At 41.4% G+C, this 24,442-nt stretch overlaps 1 protein-coding gene across 2 annotated transcripts; it reads left to right on the forward strand.

The window, feature by feature from the left end:
• Positions 1-384: 384 nt before the first annotated feature.
• Positions 385-24,431, forward strand: ZDHHC15 (zinc finger DHHC-type palmitoyltransferase 15). 2 transcript variants are annotated; one of them, XM_067304349.1, is made up of 12 exons: positions 385-527; positions 2,787-2,813; positions 5,323-5,417; positions 6,715-6,835; positions 7,674-7,743; positions 8,345-8,377; positions 9,476-9,596; positions 11,710-11,842; positions 13,039-13,165; positions 14,617-14,726; positions 20,699-20,781; positions 22,057-22,134. In XM_067304349.1, the coding sequence occupies exons 1-11, from the start codon at positions 410-412 to the stop codon at positions 20,740-20,742; spliced, it is 999 nt and encodes a 332-aa protein (XP_067160450.1). In that variant the 5' UTR covers positions 385-409; the 3' UTR covers positions 20,743-20,781; positions 22,057-22,134. The 2 variants fall into 2 exon arrangements, with proteins under 2 accessions (XP_067160450.1, XP_067160449.1); XM_067304348.1 differs by lacking the exon at positions 20,699-20,781 and having other exon boundaries at positions 22,057-24,431.
• The last annotated feature ends 11 nt before the right edge of the window (positions 24,432-24,442 follow it).

Consider the following 24,442-nt stretch of genomic DNA (forward strand, 5'->3'; position numbering starts at 1 on the left):
GAAGTACTTTCCGTTAGATAAATCTCTCCTGAGGAGAAAACTGATTTCCTTGCCGGGGCGATGCAGCGGGTTTAATTAACCGCAGCGCTGACTGAGAGCGCATCGCTGAAGGAGGCGACGAGGGGCTCGGCGGCGCAGGAGCGGTGCCGGCGGCGCCACAGCGCTCGTGAGGAACCGGGGGCGCGGGGCGGGGCGGGGCGGGGCGGGGCGGGGCGGGCGGCTCCTCCGAGGACGGGCCGTACCCGCCCGTGCTGTGAAATGGGGCGTGACCCGCCCCGCCCCGCCCCGACGCCAGGGGGCGCCGCCGCCGCCCGCCAGCCCGCGCAGTCGAGCGCCGAGCGGCGGCGCTTCCGCCGCGCGGCGCAGCCCCGCTCAGCGGCTGCCCGAGGCGGCCGGGCCGCGGCGCGGGATGGCCCTGTCGCGGGGGCTGCGGTGCTGCCAGCGCGCGTTCGCCTGGGTGCCCGTCGCCATCATCGCGCTCGTCGTGCTCTGGTCCTACTACGCCTACGTGTGCGAGCTGTGCCTGGGTGAGCGGCGGCGCCCGGGCCGCGGGCGGGGCCGGCGGCGGCGGCGGGCGGGGCGCGGCCCCCGGGGGGCCCGGGGCGGGGGGGCGGCGGGCCCGCGGCGCCCCCAGGCCGCGGCTCGGGGCTCCGGGCTGCGGCGGGCGGCGCCGGGGCGGCTCGCCGGGGGCCGCGCGGTGCTGCGGGGCCGGGAGCCCCGGGCCGCGGCGGCGGCGGCAGCCAGGAGAAGGGCGCGGGGCTTCCCGGGGCAGAGGTGCGTGTCTGTAAAAACAGCCCTTTTCCGGCACTGCGCAGCAAACCGGCTGTCCCGGGGGCCCGGCGGGCGAGTCCTGCTCGGCTTCTCCTCCATGTGGGCTGCAGGGTAGTGCAGCAGCTTTGAGCCATTTTAATTTGCAGCGAAACCAAACCTCCTGAGGGTGTTTTTTTTTTTCCCCGTCTCTGCGATTAAATGGGTTGTTTCTTTTGGGAATCGGCTTGGAACAATGTCACCAAAGTGCTTGTTCCCGCAACCTGCAGTTGTGCCCTGTGACAGAAGCGTAGAGTGTTTTCCTGAAATACTGTCGGCGCTTTGAAACACGCTGTGATTGAAGTGCTGTGTAAATTTGGTATTATTTAACGCGAATTTAACCCAAGTCTTGTTGCAGTCATCGGAAGAGATTCCGTTGGCTCAAGTGGGATTTGGACTGGGCCGGTGTTACTGCGCAGATACTGGTTAGGCAGGCAGGAGCTCCACTCGCTGCTTAGGCTCTCAGGTTTAAATCACTCCTTTACGCACACCCTTCCATGTTTTTCCCCACGTCTTTCCCTCTTGTGCGCTTTCTTTGTGTGTGGAAGAGGTTATCTGTGCAGAGGTTGCAAGGAGTAAATTGATTCTTTTAGGATTTGAACCATAGCTGTTGACCTGTGCAGTGAAAACCAGTGCTCAGGACATCTTCTGTCCTCCACGTTGTTAGTGTAATATGGCTTTATGTGTTGGCTTTTTTTAAAAAAAAAAAAAAAAACATTTCTGTTGTGTAGGACTAATTCAACTGTGGCAAGCATGTAAACAGTAGGCAGTCTGTTTGGTTCTTGATCTTCATCTTTGGTTGTCTGAATTGCTAAGGACTGAAAGTAGTCAGAGATACCTCATGGTATTGAGCGTTCAGCTTTCAATGGCTGGTACCACCAGCAGGTGCTTCTCCAGAGGGGACCCGGTTTCCTGCCCGGCTGATGCCACAGTGAGAACAATGACTTAGTGTCCAGAAGGGAAAAGTAAAAGCTTTTATATAACCTTTTTTTGAAAGCTTACCCTTTTCTCAAATCAAACCTTAGAAAAGCCGTACTGCAAGTGTGGCATGACCATCGGGAGGGAACCGAGCAGTACTTGTGAAAAGCTGATGTGCTCTTTGTAGGTGGATTTGCAGCAAACCACAGGCAAAAGTAAAGGTTTCCAAACAGTCTCGTTCATCTGTAATTGAGTGCACAGAGACACAGCAAATATTTGGTCTCTTTTTTTCATTTATAAAAACATAGTTGTGTATCGCATAGCTTGCAGATCAAAATTGTTTTTTAGCAGGACCTCTTGGTTCCTACTCCAATTTACGTTTTCCCATTTTATTATTGAAGTAAGAGGATAGAGTGAGTCTTGATGAGTAAAGTCCCTTACCCCGATGCTGGCTGCAGGCGAGAGGTGGAAGGCTCCAACCCCTCGACGATGTCTTCATTTTCCACACATCTAACATGCTGCTGAAGGGGTCAGGTCGCCTCTGGTGTGTGCAGCCTCTCAATGTTTGAGTCTTCCAGCCAAGTGATCTTGTTGTTACACTGGGCAAAGCCAAGACAATTTGTGACTCCTTGTTTATGTTGATGCAGAAGTGATCTTGGGGGGCATGGCTTGCTGTGGAAGATCAAGAGCACCTACAGACTAGTACAAAGCAGGCTTATAAGCACATATATAGAGATGCTATTTGGACAGTTGTTAGAGGAGCCCTGATAATCCTATAAGGATCAGGGTGGTAGGACTGTCACCAGTGGGTGTATTCTATAGCAAGGGAAAACACAGCATAAGTAACAGTGATTGAACATCTTATGGGTGTCATCAGTGTGAGTAAATACAGAATTGTTTTGGATGCTTTTGATTTGATGATAAACTGCGGGCTCACTGTTTGCTGTTTTGAATTTCAACTGTTTTCTAAAACAAGTATATATAAAATTAGGAATGTCATTTGTCACAAAAACTTTTGTGGGAATTATATTTACTCCATAAGCATATGTTTTCTTTTTCAGTGACTCTGAGCAACCCTGTGGAAAAAGGTATGTGAGTTTTATTTACGATTTGGCATTTAGTCCTTGTGTAAAAAAGTTCGTGAATGTTCTAGTTAAAATAAATGCCGGTTAAGAATCGTCTTTGTATTTTTACTTATCTGCAGCTGTTAAGGGGGAGGATATGAAAGGACACCGCCACTATATTTCTAAATACTGGCTCTGCCAGTTCAAGAACAGAATAAAGTGTAAGCAATTTGAAAATATAGGCTTTCCCACAATCCTGTTTAACTTACTCTTTCAGTGTTTCCTTCCTGTATCTGCGCATTAGCATGAAGTATACAGCATGTATTGTTAGAAATGCTTTGGGATGTATTGGGAAATGCCTCCATTTAGTCTCAATAATAAGCAGAAGAACGTTAAAAGGCTGTGATCCTTTTTGCTCTTCCCCAAAACCCTATATATGTTTATCTATATATGCCCACAGACCTTTTCTCTCTTTCTGTTTTAAACTTCCAGAGCTGCTTTTATAAGCTAAACAGAAAAGACCAATTCTCTTCTGTAATCCGTGTGTTACTGGTACTTTCAGTGAAAGCTGCTTATAAGTTTTTTTGTAAAAGAGACGCTATTCCAAAAATTTTACATGTTTCCATTGGTCAGTAACCATTCATCGAATGATGATAGCTTTGAGTCATGACCGCAGAGGAGTTAGGGCAAACTCTTCTGTCTCTTGAGCGCTTTTCAGATTCACTCAGTAGTACAGACTAATAGACATTGTTCTGAGACCCCGTGTCACGAGGTTACTGAACAAATCAGGCGGAGAAGCAGAATCGCTCCATCAGACAGTTCCCACCGGCGCATTGTCGGAAAGCCACAGTCAGGCCCTAAGAAAAGGAGTTAGTGGCAATTTTAGTATTCCTCGCCTTCTTCCCTGAAAATGCCCTGGAGGCGTTTGGGTGGTACAGATGGCCTCTCTATCTTCGTTTCCTGTTCCGGATTATGAAGAAGTTCTAGCTGGTTTCAGCTGGTGGATTGTCCCATGAAGACCAATGCCAGCTGAGACTTTAAAGATCCTCCAGGTTGCTGCATCAAGGAAATTCTCTTTGCACAAGAGAGCTGTCCTGGTATTTGAAACTCTTCCAGGGAAGCTATAGAAAGCGTGTTGTTCATGATGATTCAGCAGGGGAAAAAAAAAAGTTACTTGCGAAATCTGTTTGTGCCTCTCCAGGTCAGCTTCCTCTAACATGCTGCTGTATCGCTTTAGCAACAAAATTAAACCTGTTGCAAGATTTCTCTCCTTAAATAATAGCTTAAAACTGACTGAGCTATGCCTGCACTTAGTAGGAGGGTTACATCTCAGACTTAAGAGCATAATAATGAATTATTATTGATTCACCTGATCAGTCCCACAATCCACCTCATTCTTGTGAGCCACATCGGATCATTTGCCATCTCACTAGAAAGCGTCAAACCTATATTTGGCCTTTATGCCAATTAAATTTTCTCCCAGTCTGCCTGAGAAGTTAGGAAGTGTTCAGATTTTAGACTGTTTCCAGCAGTAGTAATTGTTTTAATCTTAGTTTGCTAGAATTTGAAGTTTAAATGAAATAGGGAAAGTCATGTTATTATTGTGATTAAACAGTGTGTTTAAATAAAACTGTCTCATACCTGTATGATAATGTTTTATTGAGTCTTGAGTATTAAGAAAATAACAATCAGATTGTTTGTGTAGCTGAAGGAGAATTGTCCTTTGGCTTTCTGAACCGTGGTATGCTTTGCTCATGCCCAAAGTCTTTGAAATAAAGTTTGCATATTGAAATAAGATTACTCTGAGGCACGTTGGAGTTCACGTGATGATGTTGCATCTAGAGGATTACTGTTCTTTCTCAGTAATTGCAAGACTGGTTTTGCTTACTTTGAGAGATGTTTTACTGTTTTGTTTTATTATGTGAACTGTGGCAAATCTCAAAGATGTTTAACAAGAGATTTGATTTTTCCTGGTTATGTAAAGCTCTGTTAGAACATGTTATTTTTTAAAGTCTCCTAAGTGGTGCAGAATGCAGTGCATGGCTGGACAATACACCGGCAGTATAATTGTACTGCGATTCCGATTGTGTTCAATAGCAAATGAACCCAAAACTTAGAGATGCCCAAGTATTGCAGTACTGACTTTTATCCTGCTCAGCACCAGCCAGTTCTGCTTTGCCCATGTCTAGGATATGGGGAAGAGGAAGGAATCCCATCCATCCGGTGGTACTGTGTTGTCACCTCCCCTGTGGGGCGAAGTCTCTTCTGGCTGTGCTCTTACTTACCAGTAGAGTTAGATCAGGTGGAGAAGGGAGAGGCGTGTGGGAAGGTGACCCCTAACCACAGCCACAGATTTCTGAAATTCTGCTGATCCCTTGACCATCAAACTGTGTTGTAATACTTGTTGGTATTGTAATTTTTTTTTTTACTGTCATTACGAAAGATTGGAATTATGCCTATCATGAATGCAACTTTTGCTTAAGAAGTCGTTGTTCCCTTCCTCTTTTTTTTTTTTTTTTTTTTTTTTTTTTAGTGGCCTATCTTACAGTATTCCATATTCTCTTCGTGCTCTTCGTGTGGACATATTGGAAGTCTATTTTTACTCTCCCAGTGCAGCCAGATAAAAAGGTAGGAGTCCAAGCACTTTTCATCCATTGCAGAGTGGAAGCAGGGATGCTAAAGAAACAACTCAAAAAATCCTTCAATCTTGTAGATCTGGACAACTGATCTGATTTCCTAAAGAGACACAAAGTGACCTAGAGCTTCCTCAAAAAGAGAGCAACTTACCGTTCTGAGAATCCTTTGACTCCCCAAAGAGTGTAATTTAAATCGGACACGGTGTTAACTTTTAAAGCTGCCTTTTCAGGTGTTCTCCTTTTCAGGAGAAAATTGGATTTTAATGTTGCGTATAATGGGATTTATGATTATTAACTAACTTACTTATTTACAGCGTCTTTGACCTCCAAGCATTTAACAAGTTGCGAGGCAATCCTGACCTTACTCAGCCTAACCTTACTGGAGCCTTATGAGTAAGGACCTTAACTTTGGGTTTTGCTCTCCATTGAAGATGTCACAGCGTAGACAGGAACGGATGCATTTGTAATGGTAGTGGGGTTTCTCATATCCCGAGCCAGCTCTCCCCCAGATCGCTATGGCACGTATGTGAACATTCGGTTTCCCTCCAACTCTAGCATTGCCAGCTCTGCTGGGAGCCCTTTGCAGGTTTGAGTAGGTGTTTTTGTAGTAGTAAAGCTTGTTTCATTTGTCAATTTTTTTTCTTTGTGATAGTGAGGGATAGAAGAATCGTTTTTATTTTAAACGTGCTGAGATTCTGACATTGCGTGGTTGTGAGAGTAAGGACTTGTGACTGTGTGTGTAGCATACAGTTTTTAATGTGGTGCTAGATATATGTGTAGTGAAGTGTGTGTGCACACCTGTGCTCCTGCACTTTTCTGGACAGGAGCATCATAAAAGATAAATACAACGATATACCACAGTGAAGAGAAACTGGGGTTCCCTGTGACAGAAAATAGATTGTTTCACTTTTATTATGAAAGTTTTAGAAATAGGAAACTATAACTGGAAACAGATTCTTGCTCACAAGAAAAGTACTTGAAATGAATAACATTTTGGGTATATTATCCATGAAAAATAGTTGTTCAAAACAGCAGTAGTAGTAGCAAATCTAGTATGTTGGTTCTGTGATCTCAAATTCACTTTTGCATTTCTTGTTGATGTATTCCATAGCATTCTGCCTCTCCAGTACTTACTATCTCTCTTTGTATCTCCTTAACAAACACATTTGCACATCGGATTAATCTTGTATGATGTAAGGAGTGGGCGATAAATGTGTTTCCAAACAGAATATTTGAAATATTCTCTCTGCTACACGAGTAACTGGTTCTCTCATGACTTCTGCTTCTAGTACCATATGTCCTATGCTGACAAAGAGCGCTATGAAAACGAAGAAAGGCCGGAGGTGCAGAGGCAAATTCTTGCCGAAATTGCAAGGAAGTTGCCAGTGTACACGAGAACGGGGAATGGAGGTCAGCCGAGCAAAGGACTTTGTTTCTCTAAATCTAATCAAGCAGGCTAAGTGGCATGTGTTGGCAATCCAGATTTTACTGCAGACCAACAGAGCCTTCCCAATGCCACTGCATTCACTGGAGAGCTCTTGTGCTAAGAATTTTAATGCTTCCTCTCTCAGGCTTTATATTTGGGAAGAGCACGAAGCCTTGAATACTTCAGTTCATCTTCAGTGGAGTACCAGGTGCTGGCTTTGAGCAGCAATATGTCACCCTTTGTATTTACAGTTCAAAAGCCAACTTACCTTGTCTGCATTTAGTAATATACTAAAATAACCAAAATCTGTAGTAATTTTTACTTAAAATGGAATTTAGCTTAGAGGACATAATTCTATAAACAGATTTTTTGGACCTTGTTCTGTGGTTAAATGCATACTGAACTCCTTTCAAAGCTTCAAGGCAATCCATGTTCAGACTGGAGGTCCTGACCTGTTCATTTTTATTCAAAAAGCCAAAGGATTCCGAAGCAAAGAACTGCTATAGAGGCAACTGTGCAAATGGAATGTATTTAAAGTCTGAGTAAATGTGGAAGCCAGAGGGAAGCAAGCAATTTTGTTTTGCCACTTTTAAGCTGATTGTATGCTCTAAAGTGAGGATTGTCTCCCGCATCTGCAAGTTCTTAGGGGAATTTTGAGCATTACTTATCTGATTATGACCTGCCAGCAAAAATCAGCTGCAATGCACCCATCTTTTAAAGCGATAGAGGAAAGAGATATAAATAGTTATGAAATGAGCAGGACATCAACTAACAAGCAAGGAAAGAACACTTTACTCAGTATTAATATTTCTTTAATTTTAGGTATTCGATTCTGTGACAGATGCCAGCTAATAAAACCTGATCGTTGTCACCATTGTTCCGTTTGTGCTATGTAAGTTAATGGATTGTTTTTCACTGAAGTGAATGTAGTCGCCATTAAGTAACGTGAATGAGCTGGTCCTTCGCTTATCTTTGTGAACACAGAAAGGTACCCGAGTACCTCTGTTTCAGTAGCAGCCACCAGTGTATGAACCTATGTGACAGCAGTAGCGTTTGCACTTCTGCTATTTGTAGGCCTACAGTGTTTGCAGTTCCCCCACCTGCAGATATGAGCGTTAAGTTGATAGAAAGTGTGCCATCTAGTGAAAGATTAACTGACTACTCTTAGCAGGTTAAAATTAGTATTTGGGGGGGGGGGGGGTTAATATTCCAGGCCTTTACCTGTGGTGTTTTGCAAGTTTTAAGCCCTCTAGGGCAGGAATCATCTTCATGTCCTGTTATCTTGCACAGTACCAAGGACATTGTTAGATCTTAAAAAGTAAGAAGTGTCTTAAAATTGTATCTACCTTAAGGAATTCAAAGAGATAGTATCATCTTAACTTGTATCATTCTAGAAATCTGCCAAAAATACCAGAGGCTTTTGCTGTTCATCTGCAGTTGGCAATTAAGTACCAAATACAAGTTTTCCCTTTTTCTTTTTTGTCCTTTTGCAGATGTGTGCTAAAAATGGATCATCACTGTCCATGGTATGTCCTAGATATTGGTTTGTAATTTTCTGAAAATAGAGGCTGTTTAAATGCCTTTCCTCCATAGAATAGTGTCAATATGCCTCTTTCATTTTAGACCACACATCTCTTTATGTTGGGAAATTTATAAAATAAGCATACTTTGAAATTGCCTGAAACATTTGATAGTTTTGAGAGACAGATTATTCACATATTTGTTCCATTAACTACGCATAAAAAGCTGTTATATTGACATAATTTAAAACATAAATACTAATTCCATCTTTGATTATTATTCAAATTTTAAAGGAATGTCAACTTAGCCTTTAAGTTTGGATATATAATCATTTAAGCATGCAGTTAGTGGTTGCTTTCAACAGTAATATTTGCATGCAGTTTGTTTCTAAAATGATGCCTGCCACTTGTGCATGTTAAGTAGAATGGTGCATGGATGAATTAAGCTTTATACTTTGAGAATTACTGCCACTGAATTTCTTAAACTCCTCCTTTTCTTAAAGGAAGATTTCAGAAATTGAAGCAACGCAGACATATGCCCACCTGAACCTCCCTGGTATTCCTAAATTTAGAAGGTTTTTCAAACCTGAATTCTGAGGCAAATGTTATGCCTACTAATTTTTCTGCATTCCCTTGTACCTCTTTGGAGTTGTTCTATGTGTGGAGAATTATAATCAAATAGCAGATTGATACGTTTTGTATGTAAACAACTCCACGTATTGCAATGGTGAATCTGACTCCTGAGTTTGCCAAACAGTAGAAGTAAAACAGAAATCCCAGATCTGATTACTTTTGCGGACCAGAAACAAACACGAGTAATGAAAGCCTGCTGCAGTGACAAATTTACCAGTGGTACAAACTTCAAAATGGATTTCCAAAATATGAACTGTGTTTTTACTTGGCATTACTAGCCATCAGGTGAAAAGCAAAAAGTAAAGAGTTGAGTTATATTTCATTTTGACCACTAAGGGGAGCTATTTATTGAAGAAATTGTGTTGTATAATCAAGAGCCTTAAGTAAAAAAAACAAAAAAAAGTGATATTCAGTGTCTTTGTAACTGTGTGCTGTACATATCCTGATTTCAACTTTGCTTTTATTCTCTAGGGTGAATAACTGCATTGGATTTTCTAACTACAAATTCTTTCTACTGTTCTTAGCCTATTCTTTGTTGTATTGCTTGTATATTGCTGCAACAGTCTTCAAGTATTTCATTAAGTATTGGACAGTAAGTTGTGGAATCTGGTTACTTTTTCGTATCTTATGAGTCTCGTTGGGGGTTAGTCACTCTTTCATTACTTTTTTCACTTTCGATCAATTGAGGGTCTGGTCTGCCTTTCTCCTATAATGTTTTTTCCTGAGCCCATATGTGAGTGTAACTCCCGTTAGATGTCTGAGATGCACAGACTGAGGAGAAAATAGACTTCAGTAATTTCAGCTTAGAGTTAGCTACTGGAAAAGAAGTTACATCCTTTTCTTGTACAAATCTGTTTGAATGGTATGTGTATCAGAATTTTTTGAAACTAATCACAAGTTTCTTAATTTGGAAAATTCAAATGTTGTCATTCAAAAGAAGACACACCTCACTGAAAGAGAGCTGAGGATTGGTATTTACAAAAACATTTTGGTACTTTTTCAGTATATGTAAGGGTATATCATGAGTCACACCATGAAGTCAGGGGCGTTATATTGGGATAAACACGGCTTGAGTTAGATCAGGTTCTTGGGCTTAAGTGTGGTTAATTTTCCCATCTCCAAATACAGCTGTCATTGGCTGACCATATCTCCTTGCTTAAAAAGAAAAAAAAAAAAAGCCTACTGATTAGGAAAATAATTATCTTCTAAGTAGAAATTCTCAACTGGCAACATTTGACACTTTTAAAGTGGCTGCAAGAATACCACCTACGTGTTTCAGTCATATTACAGGAAACCATTAATTGTGGGTGAGTAGTTTTCTTTTATGTTGTTTCCTGAAATGCCCAGGCATATTTTTTTCAGCTTTCTCTATATTGTTATCTCTTGGATTAGGTTTCTTGTGCTTAGGGAGAGAGCAGACCCCAGGGTAACTACCACATTGTTACTGTACCTGATGGTTTCCGAAAGGTTATTTTCTTGCAGACTATATGTTCCCTTCTCTGCTCTGGTATCAAAGTATAACATGTTGCCACTGATTTGTATGTTTTTACATAACAGTATGCTATTTTTTAAAAACCTTGTTCATTTTCTAATCCCCGTATGATACCTTTTTTAATATAAAAGTTGACCGAAATGCAGCGTGCTGCTTATTCAGTTACCAATTGTAATTTATATGCAAGCAATGCCAACTGACAGTTCCAATATGAGACTGGGCCTTGTGTCTCTAGGTTTTTATGTCTGCTGTGCTGCTAACTCTGTATGACTATGCTTAACTAACTTAACTTTGCGGTGCATTAATTTATTAATTTCTCTTCTTTTAATGGCTAATCACTTAAATAAACTGCCTCCTGAGATACTCATGGGATACTAGCAAGAATTCTTTTTCGTATTAAGAAAGGCACAGAGACTTTATCTCTGCGCTTACATACGTGGGGTGCACAAAGGCTAACAGGTAACTTTTTGGTTTGAGATCCTGCACAGTCTGTCTGTAGGTGTGTGCTTACAAGGGTCTCTGGCGCTTACCCGTCCTACTGCAGAAGGAAATGACCTGTAAGACCTTGCTTGGCTTTTACTCCTTTCCAAGCCAGCTACACCCAGATCTAAGTTTACCTGCTTCCTAGTGCTATAGCTGTGGAGAAGGTCAGGCTTTCTTAGCATCCCTTGTATTGGAAGAGAAGTTGCATCCTTTTCTTGGATAAATCTGTTGAATGTGTGTATCTCGGAGTCTTTTGAAACTAATCACAAGTTTCTTAATTTGGAAAATTTTAATGTTATCATTCAAAAGAAGACACACTTCACCAAAAAAGAGCAGTATTTTAATATATGTAGAGGAAAGTGTGAAGATTAAAGGAAGCTCAGCAGAATGTAAACAGGGTTTCAAAGAGCTTGTACATGCCAGTTTCACTGTGGGTATAGGATGGGCTTCCTGGCTCCAGGTGGGAAGCTGTGATCCTACTGGCTCTGTTCCATGCAAAAAAATGATAGCAAAACCCCACTTTTTCTGCTTGGGATACAGCAGGGAGAATGAGCCAGATCATTTCTTCTTTTGTCCTTTCCCACTTTTTGCAGTAAGGCATGATTTTTGTGTATGCAAGTTTGAAAACTCAAAGTAGGAATTTTAGAGGATATCTTTGTTTTTCTAGGAACAAAACATTTTCTACTTTTATTTGTCCTTATCGCTTGTTCTGTATCACTTTTCTTTCCAGGGTGAGCTGACTAATGGACGTTCCAAGTTTCATGTCCTTTTCCTTCTCTTTGTGGCTGTCATGTTCTTCGTAAGCCTGATGTTTCTGTTTGGCTATCACTGTTGGCTTGTCAGTAGAAACAGATCTACTTTAGGTAAGACTGGGTGTGCATGCACCATAGAGCAGTGTTGTAAGAAAAAAGACATTTGTGTTCTACTTCTAGATATTCCAGCTGGCTTATGGGGGCAGGGAGAATTAAAAGATTTTTGCACAACACTGCAGGAATTTGTCACTTTAAATGAGATGCATTTATCAGCTGATGTGATGAAAGCTTTGTTAGGGAAACTGGAGCCTTAAAGTGTAAGAGTCCAATTATGCAAATGTTGCGTATAAGTGTAACTACACTTGCTGTGAAATCAGTGCAGCTTTTTAATAATATGGTTGTTCATGCTCATATGCTGGCGTGCATCCTAAAACAGCTCAGTAAGGTTGGGAAAAACGGTGTCCATCTTCACTGATGAAGGCAAAGAAGTTAGGTCTGTAAAATTAGACCAGTGAACTGAGAATCTGAAATGCTGTGAATTTGGAGGAGTGATTTCTATTTCCTTCCTCAGATGGTGGTTATTCAAATTTTAAAGCTTGGTCGGATCAAGTTTTGTAACAAAACATACAGTATCAAGAGTTTTGAGCAGATATTCAGATTTTGTAAAATTATTAACTTTAAAACTCATTTCAAGGGGCACTGGAGCTCATCTAGCCCAAAACATCAGACCTCTGCAGCAGCTTAGAAGGTAGATAAAACTGTTTCTAGTGCACTTGAGGTTCTCCTCCCCTCTCTTTCTTTTCTTAATTTTATTTCTCACCGTAACAGAGGGTCTATCTGCATATGTTTGTTCCTAATGCTTATTCATTATATTACTAATGAATGAGGCAATTTAAATCTCCAGTGCCACTTCTGAAATATGCTTTGAAGAAAGACCTATTTATTCTGCAGATTTTCTATTTAGAAATTTGTAGTGTCACTGTGTTCCCACAGAGGTTTAACATGAGTCTTATGTTTAGTTCCTTAAATTCTCTTCTGCAGATTAAAAAAAGTGCTTTTAGTTGGGTTTGTGGCTATTCCATATGGTTCGTTTGTGAGAACGAATTCCTACTTTCAGTTTGAAAGTTGCATAAGTATTTACAGGCTTTCAAAAGCCTATTATTTTCACACTTGTATCTTTGTAATGCTAGTTCACAGTACGGTAGATCGTGTTGTGCATGTTGCAGCCATCTTAGGATGTACAATCCTGTTGCAGTGTATTTGACATTAATTTTCATTTTTTCCACTGAAATTGCATCTATCTGTAGAGGCTTTCTCAGCTCCGGTGTTTCAAAATGGCCCAGATAAAAATGGATTCAATCTAGGCTTTGTAAAGAACCTTCAGCAAGTGTTCGGAGAAGAAAAAAAGCTCTGGTTACTACCTGTTGTCTCTAGGTAAGGAATAGTCGAGTCAGTGCTAAAAGCTGATGCAATTATCTGAAGGCACTGACTGCTCAATGGCTGGTATGGCTGTATGTGTTACACCTTTGCTTGTGCGGCTTAGCTAACTGCTATTGTGCGTCACTGTAAAGGCACCAGCGAATGCCGTACGTGTTAATCTTCTTCACAAGAAGTCTGGAAGTGCAAGTTTTTTGTGGTATAAATGCATTATAGAGGGTGTTGTTCTTTCTGGACTTTTGTGGTGCATGTGTGGGTGGGCGTTCACTTGAAACGTGCTGGGCTCTTCATCTGTTGGACTCCTATGGCTGAAACAGAATTTATATTACTTAATTTGGGGAAAAATGTCATTTTGTCCCCTAGTAGACCAGTAGTAAAGTACACTCAAGTTAAATTCCTTTAGTAATTGGACACAATGTAAAAGAACTTGCTAGCACAGCAATTCACAACGCTTTCAAGTGGCTGCATATTTGCAGTGTACAAGTCCAAGACCCAGCTGCATTACCACTGCCATCTCCCTTCTGCTCTTAAACGTAGTTCAAGGGACAGGTTAGCACAGAGAGCCTTTCTGTTAGTGAAAGGGGATACTGAAGTGCTGCTCAGAGACACGTTACCAGCATGTATACTACCCTTAGGGGAAATGCCCAAGTTATTTTCCCTGGGTAAAAAGAAATCATCAGAGGAAAAAGGTACTTCAGTTTAGTTTACAGTACTTCTGTCTATGCTGCTCGATGTTAGGGAATTCAGTATGGGGTAGAACATCCTGTTTTTAACTTTGCTAGTTTACATTGCATGAATTTGAATTTACTCTCAAATGCTTGTTTGATATCCAGTCTCTCTCTCTCTCTCTCTCTCTCTCTCAAACACACATGCACTTACATTTGGGCAATAGTAAAGCAAAAATGGCTATAGCAATTTTAGATTTTTGCAAAGTGAGTCTTTTATTTGTCTTTCAGTATCGCCTCAGTAAGACTGGGGCCATTTTCTATTGGGCATGGTTCAAACACATAAGTAAAATCTATGGTGTAAATAGATAAAACAGATATAATAGATTCTTCTACAAACATGGTTTTGTCAGTTCTCCCACCTTCCTAGCTGTCCTTAATTAATCTTTTTCCTGTTGTTTCCAAATAAGTTGACTGAGGCACATTTGAGTTCTGCTAAAAATTAATTCATTTGGGCTGTAACTTTTCATTCCTAGTCTCCAAACAGTTTGCAGGAATTCAGGATCAAAACTACTTTCTAGTAAAACTTGGTATCTGAGCTTCCACAAAAATAAACTCAGTATTTCTCAAATCTTAAAAGTATTTTTAAGTAAACATTGGAAATACAGGCGACAAAACTGTTTGTATGCAGATGAAAGCTAAAACGAGTGTCAAAGTTGGTTGTCATCCTTCAGAACCTCTTGCTGCTTTTTACAATGTTTTTCTCTGCCTTTTTCCGTGTAGCCTGGGAGATGGACATTTTTTCCCAATGAGAGCTTTGTGCGAAGCTCAGAATCCTCTCCTAGCAAATGAAGAGCAGTGGGAAGATGATGGAATAGATGAAGAGACACACGGTAAGCTAACACAAAAAGAAGTTAGTTGTGTCTTGACGTACAGTGACTAATGGATGAATTACAAGAGCTGGCTAAATCACTAGGCAGCTCTGACTTGATTAATGAATACAGACTAAAAATAAGCTCTTCTTTGAAGTCAACTTTTTTTTTTTTTAAGTCATAGCTTTAGACTTGCAAATAAATGGACTGAGAGGTTGTTACTCACAAGTTGCAGAGAGAAATTGAAATTTCCGCAGACTGAGTGAATTGATATGTAAATGCTGTTGCGTGCTGCACAGTTATTGGAGACATGAAGTTGTGCCTGCAAAAACAAAAAGACTAAGGTTTCTTAAAATATGTTTATTCTGAGAGTTTATGCAAGTGTGCATGCAAGCGCCTGTATGCAGAGATACACTTTGGAAGCTATTTTATACTTAGTTTGTTCTGCTTTAGTACAAGAAGAAGTTTGTTTTGTTTTGATGCTTGCCTAGGTATTCGCTGTCTAATCTGTAAAAGACATACACATGCTGAGAGCAATTCTAGGTGATCCAGCATGTTTGCACAATAGGTTTGATCACTCTTTGGGATATAAATATACTTTTTTGCTATGGACATCCTATTAGAAAAAAAAGACTTTATATATCTATTATTTGACTGCTTTTGTTAGATGCATCCAAAATTAGTTTGCTAATTCATTACTATTATTTTTCCCCTCTTGAATCTGAGGGGGCTTTCTCACATATTTAGCTCCAAGCTTTTGTCTTTGGAGAATACAGTATGTATCAGAATGTCAGGGTTAATGTCAGAGTCTCCAGTCACCGTGTTTGAGGGTTCAGAAATCTTGTCACTAAATTAAGCAAGGACTCGTGTTTTTTCTGTGGTGCAAGGATGTCATCCACGTTTATAGGAACAACAACACTGACAGCAACTTTACTACACCATGATTTGGAAGATAAGTTCCCTTTAAAAGAAATATGATAATCTCACTGCCCTTTTCCTCTTAAAGAATAGTGAAAGCGTAATTAATTCTCGGGTTACCATAACTAGTGAACCAAGCAAGTGTACTTGGAGAACCAGAAATCACAGCTACATTGTTCAGAGACGTGATTTCCATAGTTACGCTCTTTATTGCCTCTGAACAGTTTTCAGGAACTTTGCCAATAACGTTCACTTTCAGGGCATATGCTTTAGTCATACGTGCACAACCCATGAGGAAGTCAATAGTCTTGGTTAAAGGGCGTAACAACAACTTTTCAGGCGGGCTTCTGTTGCTCTCCAGTCTCTAGTTAGATTGTATTTGCAATTTTCAAGTTATTCCACTGCAAAATAAACAACCTGTGTTTTTTCCAAGGCACACTTCACGTACCAGTAGTGCTGGGAAAATGTGCTCACCATGATTTTGTGAATAGGACTGAAGAGGCTCGTTGCAGCTTTAATTCAGATAAACAGCTTGCTTTAATGAGTATGTGTGTGTTAGAAAAATACCTGTTCCTCCTGATGGTTTGTATATATTTCACCACTGATGCCGTAACACAAATTGATTTTTAAAAATAAGAGTGAGAGATAAAAGTGGGAGGATAGGCTGTGCACATGCGGTGGACAATTGACCTTAGAACCGTGGTCCCTGATCAGCGAGGTTTCACTTCTTCCGCACCGCGTTTGGGGTAAAGATGGAGACCACAAATGAAAGAGTGCTGTGGTTAAGGACGTTGTGTCCTTTGTGTGTCTTACAAACCAGTGACTTGGAGCTGGAATGCAGCTGCTGGAGCAAACAGTGGAGGAACTTCCCTTTCTTTTTCTTACGGCCAGGCACAGCTTCCTCTCTGGTCTCAGTCTGAACCTCTGAATTCGGCGAGAGGAGGTCCTGCATGAGATTCAGGGAGTGTGCGTGGCTGGGAGGGGAGGAAGCCAGCACCCTCCCCTGGCTGTGTGTGACTGTGGCCGGCGCTGCAGGACGGGGAATAGCTGACGGTTGGTGTGCAGCCTTTCAGCTCTGCCCATGATCCGGGTTCTTGGAAGTGATGATGCTTTCCTCAAAAAGCTCCACAACAGGCAGGGATGTTTACTTTGCACCTTCACAGGTTTCATGGCTCTTGGTGACCACCAGCTAGCATCAGGATTTATTCAGTAATAACACGTGTATGATGCTTGTGAGGAAGTAGTTTTCTGATACAGGATAAATCCATCTCCTGGGGCGTTTTTCTCTAGACTCTCGACTGCACCGTTCCGCCAGTGCAGATAACAAATATCTGTTCATCATTTTGACTCGTGTAAAGGGTGTTGGGGGAGAGGGAGGAGTATGAGAAAAGGTACCGAGTCGTGTTCTTTTTCCTATTACTTGGGCATTAATCACCCCTAGGCAAAGCAGGAGCTGAGAAAAGCATGAATTTTCAGATACTTTGATTCTGCAGTCCTAGGAAACGGCGCTGCCAGCTGCATCAAGAGCAGAGTAACGACTGCCCTCCGGTGTTTAAGAGGGGTCTCTCGCCTCCTGGAGCGTCACCTCGGTGCCTGGTGCACTGGTGCTCTGCGGCTAGAGTGAGGAGGCCTCTCCCCGTCAGCCATCCCTCTCTCCAGGCTCCTGCAGGAGAGGGAGAGAAACGCCACAGATAATTATAGGAAAAGGGAGGGCTGCAGGAGCTTGATGAAATGTTGCCTTGTGTAATGTTATCCTGCCTAACCGCATTACTGCGGTCTTTTATTTCTACCCAGATGTTCTGTGCGTGCATAAAGCGGTGCATTTTTAAGGCTCTGCAACTGCAAAATCGCAATATCCACACGTGGATATAGGGGAGATCAACATTAAGGGGACTAGGAGATTGGTGAGGAGAGGACAAGCCCGACTAAAAGCCAGGAGAGGAGGTGGCCTAGCCCAGGTCCCGAGAGCGTACAGGCCATCTTCTCAACTGTCTTATCCACAGAATTGTCCTCTTCTCTGTGGTGTGGATGTTTAAATGTGCCCTTGTTTGATTTTTGTATCCTGACTTGTGAAGGCTTTTAGTGCTTCATTTAGAAAGAGAAATACTGTGGGGAACCTTTTGTTTTTATTTTTTTGGCCAGAGATTGAAAACGCTTGCTTCCGAATTCATGTTAATTTGAAGTTTTTTCAGAATTATTAATGCCCATCCTTTATTCACAGGCATCCGTTTAATCTGTCTAGCTGGGAAGCTGCCCCAAATCGCATACTGGCAGCTTATAAAGTTATCATTTTTTTCAGAAAATTCATCTATAATGTATTTGTCGTGTCGATCATGGATGTGTCAGTATGGCGAATGCTTTTGGAGCCTAGGGTAGGACAGCCATCCATTTCTGTATGCTGTGTGGCAACGTCAGATCACTTAAATGGATTTAATAATGTGTTTCATTTTAACTTGTACGGAAGGCTTCAGTATGAATCAAATCTTTATCGAATTGTTTTCACCTTCAAAATTTTCTCATCTGTGCTAAGTTACATCTCTCCAGCAAAAGCCAACATATCCTGAGTAACAGGTGGAAGTTGGTGATCTCTGCTGACCTGATGAAGTTTCAGGTGTCTGACGGCATGTGATTTGAATTTAAATTCAAATTGTTAGCAGCCTAATTAAAGGAGCTCCATGTCCTAAGGTATCAGCTAATTTGGCATAGCAGTCCTTTGAGTGGAGGGAGTCCTCTGTTGTGATTGTAGGGATTAAATTTCTATCTGTCAAGAAATTTTAAAAGCTCCTTAAAGGTCTAAAGTGAGCAGAAGTTGCTCAGACAGTCCAGCGGTGGATTATGGAATTCGGTAAACTGAGACAAAAGACAAGGTTTGCATCTCTAGTTTTTTGGGCATGATATAAATGTTTAAATAGCGTCTGTCAGAAAAAGGTCAAGTTAAATCAGTGCTAAACCCTGCATCAATAAGTGACTTATAATCAGTTTTAAATCGATGTGGGGTACCTGTGTAGAAATCTGTGTTAGTTCAACTAAATCTGTTGGTAAATAAATTTAGTAAAACCGGTATGTTTTTTTATGTCTATCAGACCTGTAGCTACTTAGATCAAAAAAAATCTTCCCTAAAGCATTGGTAGGCAGTGAAACTTCAATGAGACTAGTGCCCCGGAGCCAACAGGTCCTTTTATGAGGTCCCTCGGACCTGCAGATCTTAGGCTTTCCCGAAGGTATGCAGAATAAAGGGCAGTTCTCTGGAACTTCCCATTGGAATGTATGTATTAGAGCTTGCGTGATAAAATAGATGTCTGTGATAATAAATAATGAAAATGACCTGATAATGAAAATAGCAGTAGTTCCTCATATCCATAGCAAGGAAACCTAGGCAAATTTGTTTGTTTTGGATGTATGGTTGGGTGGGATTTTTGGTGGGGGGAGGAAGGGGAGTGTTTGCTTTTTATTTTTCTTTTGTTACTTTCATAGAGAAAATTCAGTTGGAGAAAAGGAGAGAAATTTTGTGGCAAGCTGATTTTTGACATTCTGCTCAGTCCTTTTAACCATCATGTATTACACAGCCAGCTCTGGATTTTAAAACTGAACAGCACAAGATCAGTATAAGACACCTACAGAGCAATACAGTTTTGAAATCCTGTTTTCAGCAGTCCTGGAAACAACTCTAGAAGTATGAATTTGAGAATTGGATCTTGTTCCTATATCTTCCACATTTTTTTTTCTTTTTTTTGGACATAGGACAGCTTGTTTCACTTAGCCGTGTTTTGCAGGTGGGGAGAGATACAGCATGACACATGCCTACCTCTGAGGCTGTGAAGATAGGTTTATGCATATAAATTGCTTTGAGATTCTTGGGTATTAGTTACTGTAATAATATAGTTTTACAGTAGCAGAAAATGTGGCTTGTGATTAGCTGGATGCTGTTTCCATTGAATATGAGATATGAGCTGCTTTCAGGCTGTTTATCATGTTAAACAGACCTTTTTTGTAGTTCATAGGATCACAGAAATAGAAGTTGGTTGGAAAGGGTGTCTGGAGGTGTCTAGAGCAATTTCCCGCTTGAAGCAGAAGCGCTAGCCCAGAGCAGCCGTGGATTTGTCTGGCCGAGTCTGTGCAACCTCCAGGGACGGAGGTTCCACAGCCTCCCTGGGCAGCCCGCTCCAGTGCTGCACAACCCGCCTAGTAAAACAGCTTTTACTAATTGCTAGCTGCCAGAAGTGGCAGCTAGTGGCTATCACTCCCTGCCTGGCACTATCAGGTAGAGTTTGACTCTGCTGTCCTTGCAGCTGCCCTGCAAGTAGTCGTAGACTGCAATTAGATGACCCCTGAGCCTCCTGTTCACCATTAAACAAGCCCAGCTCCCTCCACCTCTCTTCATAGATTTAAAGTAGAAATTTCTGGGCTGCTTATATATGGCTTGAGTCTGACCTCCTCTGCCTTTCGTTTTCGGTGACTTGGACTGAAACAGCATATTTTGATAGAACATGAGGCTTTTATTTTGCAGGTGAAAATGTTTAGGAATGAACTATCATAAATGTATGAAATGTATCGCCATGTATTTTTACTACTGCTGTGTCAATGAAGCTGTATTTAGAGAACGTGATTTCCTGCTACATTAAGCTTTGGTGCTCTCACTTCCATCTGGTAGAAGGTTTTGGGGAAAGTGCATTGTAGACACAACTGACGTTGTTTTACTCTTGTTTTCTCACCACTGCTTTTCTTTCTCCTAAGGCATCAGCAAATGAAGCACTCAGAGTTTTCAGATTCCATCTTACACAATAGAAGGAAAGCAGTATAATTTTCTAACTTAGAGAGCCCTGAAATGTTCCATTAAAACTGAAAGATCTTGATTTGTCATAGTGGCTTTAAAGCTTGTGACATGGTTATGAAATAAAGCCAATAATAAAGTAATCTCAGTTTGAAAAATGGTGTTCAATTAGCTCTGACAAGTGGTTGCCTATTTTTATTTGGAGTGATTCTTAAAAACACACTCCTACACTTAGTGAAGAGGGTATTCTTAGTGAGAGAAACAGACTGACTTACCTCTAAATGCTTTGTTTTTCATTGTATAGATTCCAATGAAGCTTCATCCCTTGCCATAGAAAGGGAGACATAGCGATTTGAAAATGCAGCACTACAAAGCTTGTTCAGAAAGGTCAGTATTTCTTTCTTGGTTATCTTAAAAGCAGGAGCTCTGCAGGCAATTTGGTAGGTAGGTAATCTTGGACAGGTTTTGGCTTTAACGGTGGCTTATCCCACAGCACTGGGGCAAAGTCATGCTGAAGGCATGACTGCAGAGCGCAGACCTTCGCGCTGGCTTTGGAAGCGGTGTAGCTGTGGCGGTGGTCTGCCAGCTCAGCTAATGAGCCAGCTGAAGGACAGAGATAACGCTCACCAGAGCGTCATGTTGATGCAACTATGCATGACAGTATTTTGCCAGCGGGACTACATGTTACGCAGAAATGTGTGGTTTAAGAGAACCTAAAAGAGAACAGTGGCTGTCCAGTAGCCCTGGGCCAGATGCTCGCTCAGTTTACCCAAAAGCTGAAAGGTGCAGTTTGTAGGGGAGGAGAAAAACCCTGCAGCTCCCCTGGTGGATCTGGCAGCCATGGTTCTTGCCACTAAGTTCCACAATTATAAGAATGAAAATCTGTTCTGTGATTCATGGAAGGTGTGGGAAGGTGGAGAAATGGTCTTGAAAGAAACTGAAGTTGAGAACAGCCATGTTGTACGCTCCATGTAGCTGGGAGTAAATGAAAGGGACCTGCAGTGTCCTTATCAGCCATTACTTTTATCTAGTTTTTCTTCACCCTGGACAAATGGGTGCAGCAACAGACGATAGATACATGGTTTGGAGAAGATGCTGCATACCAGAATGCTCACTGATACATAATCTGCTCTGACTTTCATAATAGTGGAGAGGAACCCACACACTTACCGTTGCAATAAGCTGTCGGCTGTGTCCTCCTCGGTCCCCATGAAAGAACTGTACAGTGAAGTATCACTGATCAGGATTCGAGGGGTATCCTCTGCTCTCCCCCTTGCGGGAGATGGAATAGTCAGATACAGTTTGCCCCTTAATTTGCTCTGGATGTCAAGGAACTCTAAACTGTATGCGAAAGCACTGTAATCCACTGCCTGGTTCTCCACATGAGTAAAGCAGCGCAAGATTTTTATAAATGGGCTTCTTGCATGTTTTAGGTGTGATTCTGTTTTCTTCCACTGAGAAGAAAACCCCAGAATGTTTCTCCTGTTGATAACTGGTGAAAACTACAGAATGCCTTTCTACCCAGGGAGTGAAAAAGCGGCATTTTCCCTGTCATTCTACATAGCTTTAAAATAATGGTCAAAGTCAAGGTTATACAGCCATATATTATAGCTCATAAGATCAGTGCTTACAGTTACACATTTTTCTTTCTTTAAATTTCAGCTTCCCTCTCAGGAGCCAACATCCCTTCTCTTTTCATGGACTTCAGTTTTGGGGGTCAAAAAACAAATGGATCTTCAAGATGAGAAAACATCATGAAGTATCATCTGATAGGAATCTGCATTCTAGAGTGCTTCTCTGGAAATCCTGCTACACGATGTTTCAAGGCTTTATAAGTTTAAGTTATGGAGTGAACAGAACAGTTTTATAGAGTGATTCTGGCCAATCTTCTTTGGCCTGCTCTCTTTATTTTATAAATAATATATATTTTTTATTCAAAATAGGTGAAAAAAATATTGACGTGAGTGCATTTCCGAAGGCCTTTTCATTTTGCAAACATCAGGGACTCAAGCTCTCAGAATTCTTCCAAGCCATAATATTCTTGGGAAACCTATTTATTTTGAGACTGATTCTCCAACCTTCTCTAACAAGTGGCATTTTCTAATAAGTGTTTAAAGTCCTATCTGAGTAAGTTCAACTCAGCGAGAGACAGACTTGCATAAATTTGGGACTAAATTGGTAGTTGGATGTGTGTGTGTTGAATGCAAAAGTGCTGAACATGCATATACATGTGCAGCTGCGTATGGAAATAAAATAGTTAGTCATATTGCCAGTATCAAGATTCAAGAATATTGTGGCCATTGGTGCTTTTTTCTAGGAGGGTGTCTGTCTTAGATTCTGAGTTATAGTGCCCTTAAAGCCAAATCCTGCTTGCAGGTACCTAAAATTCTAAAGGGAATTTTAGACAGTATGGTTTGCATTAATTCCTAGGGCTAGGGCTAAAATGACAGAATTTGCATGGCAATTAAAGCATTTTCACCTTATCCCAGGATCAATGTTTGGGAATTTTTGTATTTATGGAGTCAGAAAGGAAGGTGTTAATTTGAAACAGATGAGTTGGAAATGTGCACTGAATGTTTAGCTCCAACAGTGGCATTTGGAGCTTACCCTTCGCAAAGGTGGTTTTAGTCCCATAATGCTGAAGAGACAGCAGCTGATGTCCTGAATTAGGTCAAACTTCTTCCGAAGTAAATGTATTGACTGGTGTTGTGAAGATTTTTTTCAGCACCAAGAGGTGATCAGATTTTTTCTATTTATTTGACTCCATTTGCAGTCAAAGGAAAGCACCAGTATTTTTATTCTGCAGCATGGAACTGAGAATTTGCTGTTTGTATTATATGCAGTTTTCTAGATCTGAGTCCTTTTTTATCTGCACGGTTCAGATCTGGCAACTCCATCGCTCATGTTTGAATTAGATGCATGCTTGAAGTATTAATATACTGCCTTTAAGGTCATTTGTTACACTTAGCATTTTCTATCCAGTTGTTATGTTTGTTTATTGCCCCTTGGTGTTGACAGGGACTCACCAGCAGTTGTGCATGTCATGAGAAATTACCGGCTAAGTGTCTGCTCGGTGGCAAAGGCCTTGGCTACACACTAGGTCTTTTCGCCTCTGTTTACTCTGCTGCGGCTACCAGTATCTCCACTGGTAGCACATTAACGAGGCAAAGGAGTCGCGCAGAGATTTCCTGTCCATGAGGGTAGACATTTAAGTATCTGATATAAACCATGCCTTTTAGACAGGCATTTTATGCGTCAGTCCCTAATCTCTGTACTTAGGTGCAGAGCAGGCAATACACTCTGTAGAGCGTCTTATTGCTAAAATTTAAATCTTAAGAGATAAGGTATGTTCTTCCGATCTTAATATAAGTTATTCGCCCTTTTCCTCAGGGTGTTGCCCAACGCTCTGAATGTTCCTGCCGATGACGCTTCAGCCACTTCTGTTTGATGGTTCTGTAATCGAACGGCTGTTGACTGCTGAATCTATTCTTCCTATCAAATCTAAACCTGCATTGCTAGTATAAATCTGTTGCTGGATCTTAAGTTGTGTTTGGTGAAAGATGGCAGTAGAATTAATCACCTTGTTTCTGGCAAAACATATTTCGGAGGGGGGTCTTTAGAGGAAGATGGCAGTTAAATGCAATAGGAAATCATAGGAATTTAGCGCCAACTGTTATTTGTGCCTTTTCAAATGCTAAGGTCTCTAAATTTCTACTGTATAAAACCAAGAAGATAACTTGGCAGCTTTCTGTTTCATTCTGTCAGCTCAAGAGTATTTTTAGGATAGGACTATCGGAGCTGTGCCTGAAGGCATGTGGAGCTGCAGGGGTTTTCTGGGCAGGTTCTCGCATCCTTTCTGGATCTGGTTCTGTTTAGGGCCGTTTCATTCTCTGTGTCATTTATTTGCCAAACTGTGGCAGCAGCAGCAGAACTGCCTAAAAGATCTGCAGACGGTATCCCTGTTTGCTGTCCAGCTGCGACACTGTTCGTTAGTGAATAACATAAACTTTTGTCTTCAGTTGTAATTACTATAAAAACAAATATCTTT

This window comes from Apteryx mantelli, chromosome 13, assembly GCF_036417845.1.
Source record: "Apteryx mantelli isolate bAptMan1 chromosome 13, bAptMan1.hap1, whole genome shotgun sequence".
Classification (NCBI taxonomy): domain Eukaryota; kingdom Metazoa; phylum Chordata; class Aves; order Apterygiformes; family Apterygidae; genus Apteryx; species Apteryx mantelli.

Excerpts from the sequence above, each read along its gene's own strand:
- ZDHHC15 (XM_067304348.1), top strand. The coding sequence starts at position 410 with ATGGCCCTGTCGCGGGGGCTGCGGTGCTGCCAGCGCGCGTTCGCCTGG. Across the intron at positions 528-2,786 it reads CGTGTGCGAGCTGTGCCTGG|TGACTCTGAGCAACCCTGTG; the intron begins GTGAGCGGCGGC and ends TTTCTTTTTCAG. Across the intron at positions 14,727-22,056 it reads AATAGATGAAGAGACACACG|CTTCCCTCTCAGGAGCCAAC; the intron begins GTAAGCTAACAC and ends TTTAAATTTCAG.